The 16,942-nt window shown below is 35.5% G+C and overlaps 1 protein-coding gene across 1 annotated transcript in view; it reads right to left on the reverse strand.

The window, feature by feature from the left end:
* Positions 1-927: 927 nt before the first annotated feature.
* Positions 928-16,942, reverse strand: part of EYS (EGF-like photoreceptor maintenance factor) — a 332,267-nt gene continuing 316,252 nt past the window's right edge. The window contains exons 12-14 of the mRNA XM_087438772.1: positions 6,571-6,763; positions 3,656-5,404; positions 928-2,016 (exon numbers count right to left, since the gene is read on the reverse strand). Of these exons, the coding sequence (XP_087294898.1) occupies positions 1,847-2,016; positions 3,656-5,404; positions 6,571-6,763 (2,112 nt within the window). The 3' untranslated portion in view covers positions 928-1,846. The remainder of the gene's footprint in view (positions 2,017-3,655; positions 5,405-6,570; positions 6,764-16,942) is intronic.

Here is a 16,942-nt window from a genome sequence, read left to right on the forward strand (position 1 = left end):
TTCTACTATAAAATATCGACATTTTATTTGTAATTTTCTATTTTTGTTTTCAGGCTTAAAAATTTCCACTTAGAGAGCAAATAAATATTGACATATTTTATTTGGATTATTTAATGTTTTATTTTGCAATTTTATCTAGTTAGTCTTCATAGAGTTTATTTTGGTATAAGATGCAGAGGAAGAGTTTTCGAAATAACAGAATATGCATAAACACAATTTAGTGAATATTAAAATCTTTATCAATTCAGATTTCCCCTTTTTCTGTACTTTTATATCTAACATGTATTTGGACTTTCTATTCTATTTCCTTTAATCTGTATTCCTGTAATAATATCATAATATTTTATTACAGTTTATGTTAATATGTTAACATAAACATACAAGCTCTCTTACTGCCATTCCTAGTCAACATCTCCCTAGCTACTCTTGCACATTAAAATGACTTAATCAAGCTCTGAAGATTATCTCACTTGAACTTGTTTGAAATTACTTTGTACTTTTCAAATGTAGTACTTATAAGGGCTCACATTTCTGAAACTCAAATAAGAATATCATCTCCATTTATCCCCTTTTAGGGTATTTAATAAATTTAATCTTTTAAACTTTGTCCTATATAGTTTTAAATATCAGTAGTTTGTATTTTTCGTGACTTAATTAGTGCATTTTTCCATTATATTTTATAAATGTATGTAAGAAACACCTGCATACATGTAGACACGGCATTTTGATTTGTTAATGAGTATAACAGAATTACCTCTTCTGTTTCAACATTAAGAATGACATTGAATATTTTTCTGAGCTATTTATATTTTGTTATGTTTGAGAACTAATAATAGATGCTAAAAAGATTTGGGGATAATGTAAATTCCTTAGACTAGGAGAAAAAGAGAAAAAATAAACATTGTAAACTATAAATTGAGTGTCAAAGTCTTTTATTTAATGATGCGTTAAATTATATTATTAAATATCTTCATCAACTCATCCTTTTACCCCTGGAAAAAATATCCCATTGACATTTACCAGAATTTAATTAATATTGCACTGGATTTTTTTAAATTCAGAATTTCACAACTATGATTGGAATAAATGGAATTTATACAGACTTTTTATTTATGTACTATTTTTGTTATCCAGTGCTATTAGAGAATATTTGGATCAAGAGCTTTGGCTGTTCTCTTTTATTTCCTTCCCCAACATCTTAAAAAAAAAAAATAGAGCGTCATATTGCTATAGGAAAATAATACCAAACTGCTAGAAAATGTTACTTTTTTTCTCTTAAACGTCATTTGCTGCGTGAGTTAAACCAAACCACAAAGACTGGTCTGGTTTTGAGGATGGCTGAGAAAGACGACTTTGATTCAACTTAATAGAGCTGTCACTGTACTACAGAACGAGCAATCATGTAAAAGTTACACAAAACTCTAAGAAATGTATTGATAGAGGTAGCTCCACCAGGCCTTACTTCGCTAATCACAAGAGCTTGCTTGCAGTGTCATTTTTTTCTCAGTGACCAAATGCAATATGAGGAATCCACCAGAGCAAGGGAGTCCAGAATTATGGGCTTTCTAACATTTATACTTTTCTGGCCTGGAAGTAGCATGTAGGAAAGAAATAGTAGCCAGTCAATGGTCCACTTTAGAAACATACAAGGAAATTCTCCCTGCATCTGTTTCACACTCATTCTATATTGTGGCAGTGTCATGGAATCTAGTTAAGATTTTAGCATTGCAGGCCATTCTACTATGGCCTAGCTCATTTTTCCTTACGTGAAGAGATTAGACCAGATGTGTTTTTAAACATTATTTACAGCTATGAATGAGTTTGACCAATAGGAAGCAACAGCAGACTAGAAGACAAGAGGAGAGTGAGATCGGGTATACATCTCCTGGTATCCTCCTGCTTGGTTTGCCTTGGAATCTTGTGTCTTCCTCCTTAAGGCCGTAGGTTCTGTAAACTGGCAGCTTCCCTTTTTAGGTTCTTGGTCCTGAAATCTGCTCTTTCCTTTGTCCCTTAGGCCTAGAGGTAGCAATGACATACTGCCCTTACTAGTCCATTCAGAACCATAGAAGCCTTCGTTGTTTTCCTTAAACTCTACCCTTATCTTTACAAATAATCCCTCTGTTAAACCCTCCCCAAATACTCAGTTGGAGTCTGCTATCTATTTCACAATCTGACCCTAACACAATAGGTGAACATATTGGAAAATGCCCGCAAGTGCTTTGTAAACAATTGATTATCATGTCTGAAACGATTAGGGAGGCAAGTACAACCGGAAGACTAGGAGAACTGGAAGAGTCAAAATTATCAAAGAGTGTTTGCAATTGGAGTAAGAGGATGGGAACAACAGCATGTAACAAGGTTTTGTTCATAAAGGGAAGACCAAGGATTTGATTTCCTGGAGATGGAGAATTTGTATCCTGATTATTTCCAAGGAATGGCTGTGGGGTGAATTGTATGAGAGAAGAAAGTGTAACTCAGCTGCATTTACTAAGACTCTTATACGTGAGATGTGATGTATTAGGCACTGTCAATGAGTTACAAGAGTTATACAACAACCTATAAACTTATAAAAGTATAAGGAGAATACCACATTTAAATTTGTAATTAAATTCATTATGTTATTTTTAGAAACTTTGTAAAGAAAATCATATCATATTGGACATACCAAATATAATGATTCAGTCTTTCATATTACTGAGTTGCCAGCCATAAATTACACACCTAAAAATTTTTAAAGATTGATATAATATGTGTTTCTTCTAAAGCATACACACATAACCCCAATACAAACACACAAAACCTAGAAATTTCTCATTGTAGAAAAATTAGCTTCACTGCCACAAAGTTACACTTGAAGTTCCATGAGATAGAACTTTAAATAATGGAAATGAAATCCTCTCTTTTTGCTAAATACAATTCTTTAAACATTTTTTTATACTTCCAGATTTGATAGTAATTACAAGAGTAGAGAAGATTAGTAATTTCTAAAGTGCTTTAAAGTAAGAACAGTTATTTAAGAAAAGTGTCTTTTCATTAATTATTTCAAGAAGCAGAATTCAAATTTACACATGGGATATTAACTTGTTTCAGTTTTTATATAGTGTTTTTGTTAAATAAAGGATATGAGTTTAAATTATATTCTGAATTATATACGATGAAAGCATGACAGCTTTGCATTAAAAAAATGATAAAACACACCATGTAGGATGGAAAAACCCAATCTAAAGTTCCCTTGATTTCTTCGTCTTTCCCATTAAAAAAAAATACCAGCCCTGAAAAAAATGTTAGAAAGTGTACGCTATATTGTGTTCAACCTGACAGAGAAGCTATTTCAAGAAATGAGAATAATAAAAGTTATTCCTAAACTTTGAAAGATCCATTGTAATGAATTGAACTAGTTCAGTTTCTGATTGCTTGCCAGCAGTATAGCTGTCTCCAACATACTCCCATATTGATCTGGTAGCCTTTGTGGCAGTGGGTAAAGAATAACCATCTGTGTCAGGTATAACAGCAGGCGCCATCTCCATTGAACTGGCTGCTGCCCTGATTATAAAGAGGCTGTTTAGAGCACCTGGTGACCACGACAGGCTCTTTCTTCTCTATAGAAAAGAAACTCATTTCTAAAAGTTTACTGAACTGAAACTGAGAAACTCACCAGAAATCATCAGCTGACGAGGTGCTGGAATGGACCCCAGTGAAGACAAAGTAAGAGATCTAGTGATGGAAAGCCTCTGACTTGCAGCAGGAGATTCCCAATCATACACACTAGGCTGAAGTTCCCATTTGGACCATCCTGAAGAAGTTTTGACCTCTTCTTTTAAATCAGATGTTAAGGTCAGATAGTCTGTATAATATTTCCAATCTGGCATAAGAACAGATGTGGGGAAAGGGGTCTGTATTGGAAGTGACTGAGTTGGGGCAACTGTATAAAACGCAACATTAGAGGTTACTTCTGAAAAATCAGACATTGAGTCCATGTACGGTGGCAGGTTGTTTTTGAGGTCACTTGAATGTACAGTTTCTGGATGACTTGGTAAGGTTAATTCAAAGTCTAGAGAACCATCAGTTGTGTGAGGTTTGAGCTGTTTATGAGATCCTTTACTCTCTTGCATACCCTGCAAACCATCTTGATTCAGTACCTCAGTGGGACCCATGTTTACTCCATATTGTCCTATTTTCAATAGTTTTAAAATGTTTCCTGATACTGAAAGACCATCAGGAGTCTGATTTGAAGACAAATCAGAATACCTCAGGTCTGAGGAGACAGTTTGTGGAGGGACGATGGATAAACAAGTCTTATCCAAACATAAATTAGCATCCAAATTACTTGATAGGGTAACGGAGTCTTCCAAGGCTGAGGTTAAAATTCTTCTTTTTGTACTCTCTTTAGAAGGAAATAAAGATGACACTTCTGTGAATGCCACTGATGGCATTATTTCAGTAGCAGAAGAAAATGAATGCCCAGAAGTAATCGTTTGAGTTCTCGTTAGTGCATACCAGCTGGCTAATATTGCCGAGTTCATCCAGAATGTCTCATAAAAGTGAGACTGTTTGCTATGCAAAACTTGATCTGAGAATTCATGAGAGGATTTTATTTCAGTAATAGAACATGTTGCACATGTTTGGCTTAATTCACTTAAAGAATCAGCAGACTGTGATGTGATGTTTGTGAGTCTCCGGTTGCTGGATGCTTCAGTAATAACCTGATATTCACTGGGAATGGAGACTTGTGTAGTGAATTGGTGCAGAGTTGATGAGTTTAAGATGGCTACCTGTTTGGATATAATTATCTTAGCAGGAGAAATGGGAGACATTGAGGAGCTCAGCAATCTCCAGGACTCTCTTCTTGAAATTAAGGAAACAGCTGAATATTCTTCAATATCTTCTTGAGCCCCCCTAGAGACAACTGGAGGTGCACTTGTGGAAGCACTTGTGAGCAGGAATCCATGGGAGACTAATGAGTGCCTGTTTAACTCAGTATCAGCCCCTGAAATGCCACTAATTACTGAACTCGTTGTAGCAGCTGATAAGGCAACAGTCCGATCGCTCTCAAATGATGATTGTGTAGGAAAAGTAAAATCTGTCATTAAGGAAGAGATGATAAATGGCGTCCTCTCTTCTCTATCAGGGAAAAGGAATCGTGGTGTGGCTGCTGAAGCTTGAATAGGCATAGGTGGTACAGATGTTTTGCCCCAGACAATTTGTGCTGGGTCCTGAACACCAAAGTTTAGAAATTGGGAGGAGGAAACATCTGTGGAAGAAGGAGGACTGTGTTTTCCTAAAAGTTCTTTAGTGGAAATCAGTTCTTTGAGGAAATATCTTTCAAAGGATATGCCAATACTTAACGCTGCCAAACCAGCGGTTGGGAGAACATCATGCTTGAAAATGTCTGTCTGCTTTGGATCTTTAGAGAGGAAAAGGCAAAAAAAACAAAAAAGAAAGAATCAGAAAAATGAATTAAAAATGAACGGATTTGGCCTTGGGCTGAATCCTCTGCAAACTGCATTGCCACCTTGCACCCATTATACGCAGACAAACATGGCTCTGTAAACCACATTTCTAATAAAAGGGTATGAGGAAGTTTAGTGACTTCACAAACTGCGTAAATGCAAAGACTCCAATTATTCACACTCCATGAGAGGACCAAAATCAGAACAAATGGTGTTGCATGGAATCGACATATTCCAAAGCAAATGACTCCTTTGAATTATACAACATGAAAATTTATGACTTTTTGTCATTGGTAGAATGAATGGATATTTGACGTATTGGGTTAGAAATATTAGAAGTGTCACTTTACTTTCTAAATAGGTAAAATATTCTTTAAATTAGATAACATATTTCAACTTAATTCTTTAAAAGAAGATAGATTATATAGACAAAAAATAGAGCAATCTACCTTTCTGCTTATAATATCCAATAGCCTTCAAAAATATTTTTTCTTAAACAAAGAATATGTTACTAAGGGCTATAATTCTCATTCCAATCATCCTGAGTGACATTAACTATATTAAGGGTGAATTTGGAATTTAACATATGATATACTATTTACAATATGACATCATTTGATTTAGTAAACTAAATGATAAGACATATCAAAACATACTCAAGTTGTCAAAATATTTCACAATAGGAAAAAAGGATATTTTTAAAAATCTGAGAATTTTTCCAGTAAATTGATAGGACTGTGAATTTATATACAGTGATTCAGAGGATATTAAATAAAGACATAATGAGGCAAGTAGTACAAGCCCCTTTTAAATAAGTTTTACCAATAGTTAAAACAAAATGAGCTGGGATTGGGGTCCAGTTATTTACCAAAATTTACGTATCAGAATAAAGACTATTAACCAACATTTTTTTTGCCCTGTTCCAGAAAGAGTATTTATTAGCAAAGGACATCAATATTCTTAAAACTTAAAACATAACCAACAAGAATTCTAAGATAATTTTACACCTCTGAAAAACCATGTATCTTAAAAAAAATAAAAATTGAAATGTCAGAAAATATGCTTCAATATACACTTTCTCAAATTCAAACTTCCCCATAACTTACTCTCATCTGCTTACCTTGATCAACTGGATAAGTATTCGTTATGGTCCATAGTCTTGGAGCCCCAGTAGGTGGAAAGCTACTGACTGAAGTTGCAGGAGTGGGCACTGTATATGTCTGTGTAGAAATGGCACCTGTTATTCCAGAGATGGGAGGTAAACAGGTAATTCTCCGTATTTCATCACCACAAAGAAGCCCAATGGAACAGGTCTGCAAATGACAATTACCACAATTAAGCTGACAGTTTCTTTGTCCCTGAGAGAGGACTTCATAAGTTAGATTTGAGGTCCATTTGCATTTTCATATTAGATAGCTCAAATCATCACCTTATTTTGTTTGAAAATAAAATTTCCTCAGTAAATTTTACCTATATTTCAAAATTAATTCAATCCCTCAAATTTTGGATACACTCAATTGAATGCCTAAATTTATTCTTAATTCCTCTAATTTTAAGTCAAAATACTATTTTACACTTGCTTTGAGGATATTTTTTTCCAGTGAAGAATTTGCACTGTGTTAGTCAATATGGATTTAAAAGCTCAGTTACAAATTAAATTTTCTGCTCCAAATGTCATATTTAGTTGAAAGCTAATATAAAATGCAGCTTCTACAACAGATAATTTAAAAACATTTTCTTGTGATGTTTGAATCATTTTAATTTGCATTGGCTCACAGAGCAATGTTCTTTATTTGCTTTAGTTTGACATGAATAGCCTGTCTCTGCCATATACTTATGAAATAATTTCCGCATAAAGAAATTGTTTTTAGCTCACAGGAAAGAGAATGGTGATACGTGCAAAAATAAGTACAAATGGAGCAGAGGACTCTCCTTTAAATGTAGTGTTAAAAAATTGTTATACTATTGAATCATTGTGAACTTCAAGAAAATACAATTCAAGCGGCTGGCCTGGTGGCGCAAGTGGTTAAGTGCGCGGGCTCACTGGTTCGGATCCCAGGTGCGCACCGACGCACTGCTTGGCAAGCCATGCTGTGGTGTCCCATAAAGTGGAGGAAGATGGGCAAGGATGTTAGCCCAGGGCCAGTCTTCCTCAACAAAAAAAGAGGAAGATTGGCAGATGTTAGCACAGGGCTTCCTCGAAAAAAAGAAAAAAAGAAAATACAATTCAAATATTATTTTAAAATATGAATACATGCCTATTTCCTAACAATAAAGACATATTCAATAGGCGTTCCTGTTTCATTGTTTTAGTATTTGTCCAAGATTGTAACTAATTTTCCCAAAATGTAAACTTTGCTTTAGATATCCTTTTTTGGAGGGTTTGCTTCACAGTTGTATATTCTGTATTCACTTTCAACTCAAGTATTTTATAAATACTTGCATATATTTATAAAGGGCAGGGGATTCTTGGTATTGCATAATTGCTTTATAAATCTAACGTATAGAAAATAGTAAAAAGTAGAGCTAGAAGTGATAGAAAAAACAAGAAATAATATGTATTAAGATTCCATACTTCAAAGACTAAGAGATTTGTCCTTTTCTGCACTCAAGGGTAAGCAGCAAGCCCTGGAAAGACCTCCAGATTAATGAAAATGCACGTAAAACTAGATTAGAGACTAGAACGCCAATACACTAGCTTACAGTGAACCATAGCTGTTGTCCAGCTCCTAAGTATTTGCACGGTCATGGTCAGCATTTTCCTACTGAATCACAATCAGAAGCCATCATTCACTACCTTGAGAAATCACCACCACAGGGTTAAGTGATTCTAAGACCCCATAAGCAACAAGTTCCCTGTGTGTTGGCATAGCTACACAAGATTCAGTTTTCCTTGATGTGCATTAGATCAAAACATGTAGAATTAGGTGATTTAAATGCTTAACGACATCAGGCTAAGATATTGCCATAGGAATGATGCCGAATATTTGATGTTCACTGATTAAAGCTATCTATCCTTAGACAACTTTACATGGCACTGCCAACATCTGTGTCTATGATTCTGATACGTTCTCTAATAGCGTGGACTATTACATCGTTGGATACGTTAATATATTCATTCTTCCAGGTGACACTTAAGTCCAGCAGCCAGGAAGCCATACTTTCTCTTTCCCGTGTTGCATGCCTGGGCTCACATCTATTATGTGCTGTTCTTAGAGTTTAACTCTCAAAGGTGAATTTATTTTCCAAATTTCAAGCTTGATAATGAACATCTTGTTAGATTCCCAAGTACTAGCAACACAAACCATATGACCTTTTTTTAATTAAATTTTCCTCCAAGTAGATTTTAATTGTTTGAACTTTTCTCCTCTGTATATATACACATACATCCCAATGCATGCGAACACAATTTATCCTTGAGAAACTTCTATATTTTCCTTAGTTAAATCCCAAACTGCATGGCAAAGCTTACTACACATTCACTAAACCTATCTCCTTTTACTCTTGGACTACATCCCTCAGTCACTCTTGTGTTTGTGTGTGACCATGTGACTTACTTCTAACCAATGAAATGTGAATGGTCATGAAGTGTGGGATTTTCAGATTGATCCTTAAGAATCTGCTATGTGTGAACCTCTAGCCTCTTCCTCTATATGGTGACCCTTAAAAACACGTGATAAAGATAGGGGAGACACAAGAAGGAAGTAGCCCAGCTCACTAAATCTCTATTTGAAGGAGAATATCTGAAATCAGAAACACTCACTTGGACTTTATATGAATGAAAAATAAATTTGTGTTATATTAATCTAGTGAAATTTTAGAGGTTATTATTATGGCATCTAGCATTCCACTAATATATCAATCTTTGCCTCACCTGCTCTTTCTGATAATATTCTTTATTAGTTACAGGAAAATTAAACCAAAACAAATACCTTATAAATGGTTGGTCATTTCTTTTTCCATAACTGCTTGATTACACTGAAGGATACAGGCATTTCAAATATTTAACTTTGCTTTAATTCAGTAAGCCTTTAATTTTGTATATTTCTTTCTTAAATTCATGGTTACCATAGTTTACTTACTTTGCCAATACATCTCTCATTCACTCACTCATTCATCTGTCAAACACGTATTGAGTGCCTGTCATGAGCAGCATAATCGCTTACTCATTGATACTTATTGAAAACTTAATATGTACCAAGATGATGGTAGTCATTTCTACAAAACTTCATGACTTAAAAAATATATTTTTCTTTCTGAATATGTATTTGAAGAAAACAATGCAAATAGGATCTTTTGAATCAGAGCTTTATGAGAATATGGTCATCCACTTTTCCATGGACATTGTGTCATCCTCTAAGTCTTTGCTCAACAAATATTTATTGATCAATTTCTAAGTGTCAGTGAACATTGTAAGTGCTGAGAATGAACTATTCAACAAGATAGGCAAGGTTTCTCCCATCAAGTAGCTTGTATTTTAGTAAAGGAGTCAGAATGAATTAATACCAATTAGTAATAAGTGGATTACAGAAAAATTTTGCAAGATAAATAATAAGGAACAACCAGGAGGGCTGTTTTGGCAGGAGTGGTCAGGGAAATCTCCTCTGATCAGGGATCTGAATTAATGTGGATATATGAGGCAAGAGCATTCGAGGCATACAGAATGGTAGTGCAAAGGCCCTGAGGCAGGAACTTGCTCTGTATGTCTGAGCAACAGCCAGATGGGCAGTGTGGATAGAGGATAAGGGAAGGCCATCAGTGGATGGAAGTGAGGTCATAGACATGGCCAGGATCATTTGTTTCTCTATTTGTTTGTTGTTGAATTTGGAATTAATTTGGAGAGTGATGGGAAGCCGTTGGGATATTTAATATTTAGAGTAGGAAAATGATCTGGTCTGATTTATATTATGAAAGGATTTCTGTAATGCTGTGTAGATAATAGATTCTTAAGGGAGTCTGGAGTAGGGGAAAGAATGGAAGCTGTGATACCTGTTGGAAGCTAGCAGTAGTCCATCCAAGAGATAAAATAGACTGGCCTGGAGCGAAAACCGTAGATATAGTGAGTAAAGGTTACTTCCAGGATATATTTAGAAGGTAGAGTCTTTGATATATGCTGATAGACTGATGCTTGGAATGGAAAAAGAAAGTTTAATGACTGATTCCTGGGTTTTTGTTCCTATCAATGGGATGAGTAGTGGTGCCATTTACTAATTTGAAGAATACTAGCAAAGACCAATTAGGGATTGGAGGTAGATCAAGATTTCTGTTTAAATACTTTAAATTTGAGAAGCTTATTAGCTATCCAAATATGGTATAGAGTAGGAAATTGGAGATATGAGTCTCTGTTGAGGCAGAATTCCCCTTAAATCATTTCAATGAAGTAAGAAAGTATGATTTAAAGAAAACCAGTGTCACCCCATAGCCCTTTTCTAATTGTCTAGTCACAGAGCTAGAAAATGGCAGAGCCAGGATTCATACACAGGCAATGAGGCTCCAGAATCCACACTCACAATCACTATGCTATGTTTTTGCCTCTTGTTCCATCTTCAACATTTGCTATGAACAGTTCTACCCTTTATTGATTATTTAAGGTAATAAAATTAAAACATTCTTCTACTCTAACAGCCTGTTTAACAAACGTCACTATCAATTAAAGTTAATGATCACAATGTGCTAAGATCTGAGCAACCCATTGTCTATTATCAAAATGTTTACCACCCAGTCGATTATTATTTTTCATTGACAGTAACATTTGAAGATGTAATGTTGTACTTCATCCTTATTGTCTACTTGAAATGATGAGTATATAATACAGTAAAAAAATCCCAGTGGTCACAGTCAGTTTCACATAATCTAACTCTGTGGTTTAATCTACTTTCCTCAGAATTGGTGGGCCAAATTTACTCTATAAAGCTTACTAAAATAATTGACAGCTTGAATTTTCCCAACACAGTCATAATATAAATTATTAATATATTTCATTATTTATATAGAGAACTGTCTATATAATTTGTGGAGACCAGTGCAAATGAAAATACGGAGCCCCTTGTTGGAAAATGGTTAAATATTCACGTCAGCAACAGCAGAACATTAGACCAAGTGTGTGTGTGTGTTGGGGGGGGGCGGTGTTCTAATGGTGAGGTCTTGTGCAGTTCACATGTCACACACCCATGACGTTGGCTTGTTTATATATATTACTCTTGCCAGACTATATAACACTGAATCTACCCACTTGTAGCTTGATGCTCTTTGAAAATTTGCTCAGGGTGATATTTGCCTTCTTAAAAAGAAATATCTTTTTGATAATTAGAAGGAACAGTTCAGATGATTGGTATGCTAAATTCATAACAGTGTTCCTTGTAGAATTATAGAGGAAACATCAGGCAGAGGAACCAAGATAAAGTAACCAAGCAAATCAGTTGCTAAGTATAGGCTTAGTTCCTCCATCAATTACAGTTCCAAAAAACAATAAATTCTTCCCGGGTTCATACAGTGAAACTTTCAATTCATGCTAATTGGAATTATCATGTTTCATTAGGAAAGGTTCACTAAACTGAAGTTCTCTTTAAATAATCTCTGCTTTTTGGCAAACTTTTGCATCCTTTACGTCATTTCCAATTCTATAAAAATTTCACTACCTAAATTTTTCTACGTAAAGTTCTCAGGTAACAAGTTACAAATCACCATCCAACTGGTGAACAATAACCAATAAATAGTTTACATCTAGTTAGTATACTTCTCCCATAACTTGTTGGTTAGATAAGGAGCAAAAAGTTACAAGGTGAAACTTTATTCCCATCCATCTGTGGTAAGCAGAACTGTAAATTCTAAGATAGCCTCCAAGATTTTCTGCCCACCCCAACCCTCCCAACCACCAACTTATAGGCCCTGTATAATCCAAGATGGATTTTATCCCATGGTTAGGTTAGGTAATGTTCCCTGGTAGAGTTGACCTTAAGAAAGGGAAATTATATGAGCCCTTTAAAAGCAGAGTTTTCTCTGGCTGGTCACAGAGGAGGAAGCCAGAGATTTGAAGATTAATATCATTCACCCATAATGATAAAAAAAGAACCTATACTAATGATTAGAGATTAAATGTTAAGAACACTTGGTATAAAATATGTAATATTGAGATTCTTTTGTGCTATACAATTGGGCTAGATATTTCCACTTTTAGTTTTTTTAGAATTTCCTATATAAAATCAATATATAGAGTCCACATCAATAATCAGAATTGTTAATTGTATGACTGTTTGTACACCAACTTGGCTTGTATGTCTTTACCAGCATGTTAAAATGCCTCTAGGCAGTGGACTTTGTTTGTTCCACTCTCCACTGAATGGTCAGGGCTAGGATGATGTCTGGTACATAGTTACATAGTTGGAGACCAGTAAACATTTGTTGGAAAAGACTAAAAGATAACATTCCTTTGAAGACACATTTTAATTAGCTACTTTTAAAAGCCACTTCTTCTTCCCCTTTCTAGACAAATGTTTCAAAAGAGATACTCATCAAATCCTCTACACATTTCGTTCTTTCTTCAAGCCGTTCTAATCTAGCTTTCATGTCATGTCACTGAGAATATTCTTGTGAATTTCCAGAAATACAGCCATACTGTTAAACTCAAAGCATAGGTTTTGGTCTTCATCTTACTCAAATTCTCAACAGCATTTAACAGAATCAACCACTAACTTCTGAAACATTTGATTTCTCTCATACTTCCTACTCTCTCCCCCTTTCTCACTCTCCTCTCTTGGCTTCTTCTCGTTTTTCCGGCCTCGAATTTGAAATTTCTTGGGGCTTTATCTTCAACTTTTTCTCTTTTCTTTCTACATTTTCCCCAGAAGTGTTGCCATCTGTGCAAAAGACTGTAAAGATATCTATATATTGATGAGCCCTAAAATTATATCTCTACTTCACAGCTCTCTGCAGTATATTCTTATAACCAACTACTCATTTAGCATCAGTAGTCAAATATCTCAGGGGGACCTTAAACTTCACATGTGCAGTATTACAGAACTGAGCTGCTGTTTCAGCCCCTCCATTCTAACATGTTCCTCTAACCATCCATCCTCTCTCAATAAATGTATTAGCATCACTCTATTGCTCAAGTTATCTTTTATTTCTTGCTATCTAACACATCTACACAATACCATGTCTTGCTTATTCTTTCATAGTATATTTTAAATCATGTCTTTTCTCTCTATTTGCTTTGCCACAACCATAGATGAAGCCATCATCTGGCTATTTTCTTTGATCTTACTTCTAACCTCCTTCCAAACCCTTCTTCATAGAACAGACATGATATTTTAAACATCTGAGTAAGGTCACGTCACTCCTCTATTGAAAAACTCTTTAATATATTTCCATTATACTTGAATAAAACTCAAACTATTTGCTGTTCTTATGACTCCCTATATAATCTGACTCTGCAGCCTGATCTTCTCTCTTGTTCCCACCATACTTACTGTGCTGAACTCACATTGTCTACTCTTTACTTCCTTATATGGCGCAAGGTCTTTTCCTACTCATGACCCTCACGTACGTTGTTACGTGACAGCACATCCATACTCTCACTCTTCCCTTGGATTATATCTTTTCATCCCTAAGGTAATACTTAAATGTCCCCTCCTTAGAGAGATCTTCTCTGCCATCTACATTATTTTTCTCTCACCTTACTTTTTCTTGCCCTTCAGAAACTAAGTACAGTTTGAGTGTCATTCTTCTTTGTCTATTACCTTGATTTATATGTCTTTCCTGGTATGCTGCAAGCACCATCAGGCAGAAGTGTATGTCTGTTCCATTCTGTACTATACTCAGCACACTATCTTCATGCTGCCAGCCAATAAGTATTCATTGAATGAATATATAAATAATGTTTATAAAATTGTCTCAATAAATTAAAGTAGTTGTGCTTGCAAAATATTTAAGTATTTTCACCCATGACTTGTTTAATTGATGTTTAAAACACAAAATGACCCTTCAGATGCCTTTATATTACAAGAAAAACAAGCAACCAAATATGAGAGTCCTCCTGCTGCTTCTTCTCTCCTCCCTCTCCTCGTCCTCCTTCTCTTCTTTCTCCTTCTTCTCCTTCCTCTTCTCTTTCCAAGTATATAACTCCACAGAGATTTCTCTGTGATACACAATGAGATGGATTGGAAAGGGCAAGACTGGACCAAGAGACCTCCAAGCTCCTGGAAGACCTCTGCTGAAGCCCAAGTGCCTGTGAAAAACCACCTTTCTTGAAAAACTCCATCAGACAGGAAATTAGGATTTTGGAACAGGAATCTGGTGAAATATCCATCAGATTTCCAAAATCTGAAGGCTGTTGATAATTTACATGATCAAAACCCTGCACAACCTCATATGAATCTTGTGATATAAAAATGATGCAGCCTAAGCATTCAACTTCCGAAAATGAAAGCTTCCTCAGGTAGTACTTTGTATGTGATAGAGCCCCCAGGAGTGGATGGGGATCATCTAAACTGGTTCTGTAGAGGCTGGGTCAGTGGTCATACCTGGAGAAGTAAGTCTGATCTATGCAAGTCCTTGGTACAAAGAGTGGTTATCTATATAATGGATATATATAGAGAGAGATAGTTACAGACGATGTGAATTATCCCTCTGCCTAGGCTGTGTGTGGCACTAGAGCAAAATATATACTTGTATTTATTTGCTACCTCAAGCATCTACCAAAAAGGTGCCCTAGTTCTCAAGAATCATATAGTGCTAGCATTCTTTTCTTCCCTCGTGATGACTTGACAGCAAACAGGAATTCCCATTCCCCCAGTGTGCATTTATTTATCTTCTTCCTCTTTTAAGGCAGAAGATGTGGCTAGATGGTCTACCCATTCCTTGAATGTGATGCATCATGTTTATATATTTCTCCCTCTCTCAAGTTTAAGCTAATTCATCTAGAATGGCTCCTAAGAATCTATCCTGCAACTCTGCAATGTGGTCCTGTTTTATAATCAATCCTAGGTAGTCCACAGTAGCCTGTCAAGAAAATTTTAAATGTCCCTTCCTAGAGGAGTGATTTCTGTCTGGGAACACTACAATATGTGGCCAAAAACCCTTCAAAATTCTTTCAAGTATATTGGTCATTGTTGATTCAAATAAATTATTATTTTTTTCTCTCTCAAATAAGTATAAAGATGAGAATTAAAATTCTAGACCATGAACAAAATCTATGCGTCCATAATTCCATGAAGCTGCATAAAGTCTGAAGAATATTGAGACTTTGTGGAATTTTCACCCCATCTAAGTTTTATGGTGCCTATGTAAATGTGAGATAGGCACTTCCCTGGTGTCTGATAAGGAGGCTTCTACTTTCTTGGAAGATAACTTTCTTTCTTCTCATTGAATTTGGTTACCAGATCTTCAAGGGGTTTGCTTTAGTGATGATGTCTCTGAAAGCACAGGTTCATTGCTTTTCTAGACAATTCTAATCTGCAGGGACAACTTCTAGAGGACCAGTGAGTGGAGGGATAAAGATCTTGAGAACTGGACTGAATCAGACTTTTTTGCTGATCTGGCCAGAGGAAGATGCAATATGATAGCTGAGGGGAGAAGCCGAGGTAAATACTAGAGACGAATGCTCAGACAACAGATATTACTGCAGAAAGTTGATGAGGCAAGAGGTCAAGAGACATTGTTTCACAGGCAAGTCTTCAAAAGTATGTTTACTAAGGACAGAATATGTGCCAGAGTTATCTTTCAAAATAAAAGTCTGACCAGGTCCTTCCTCAGCTTAAAAAATAGTCAGTGGGCTACCTCTCTTCCTAGGAAAAAATAAAAATGACTTAGTCTAGCACACAAAGTCACTGTCCATTTTTCAAAACTTGTTATTATTTTTTAGCACTTTTTCATATATGTTATGGTAATTCCCACTTCATATATCTTGTTTGACTTCTTGATTCCCACCACTGTCACATATTCCCGCATGAACCTACGTACCCTAGATACTCAGCTTTTGTGATTCAGCTCAACATTCTCCTGGAAACCTTCTATGTTCCCTAATTTTCTTTTAATACACATCACTGTACTTTCATGAAACATTGTTCAGACCTTAACTGTGGCTATTATCCATCATATTGTGATTGTTGTTTGACATATTTTGCAATCCCAGGAGTCTTTTTAAGAGCAAAAATAGTCCTTAAATGTCTAGCTCAGTGTGTGAGATCGTAGGTTAGCAAAGGACACTCTTAGGGAGCTTGTGGTCTCAGGCTATGTGAGGCTGCTTCAGGATGGAATAAAAGAAGAGTAATAGGTCTAATGAGTTGGAGACCAAAGAGCCTTTGATCTAGTCAACTGAAATTGATTAGAAGTGTTGAACTGGAGTCTTGGAACAAGATTTTCATACTATACTATTTACTTTCCCCTGAAGTTCACAAGTGACATTAAAAAAGCCTGTGGAGTACAATGGGTCAATAATTTGAGAACCAGATTTTAATTACTAAATGAAAGGTACAATTTGATAAATAAGCTAT

Source organism: Ceratotherium simum, chromosome 13 (genome assembly GCF_057802395.1).
Source record: "Ceratotherium simum simum isolate JZ-2026a chromosome 13, ASM5780239v1, whole genome shotgun sequence".
Lineage (NCBI taxonomy): Eukaryota > Metazoa > Chordata > Mammalia > Perissodactyla > Rhinocerotidae > Ceratotherium > Ceratotherium simum.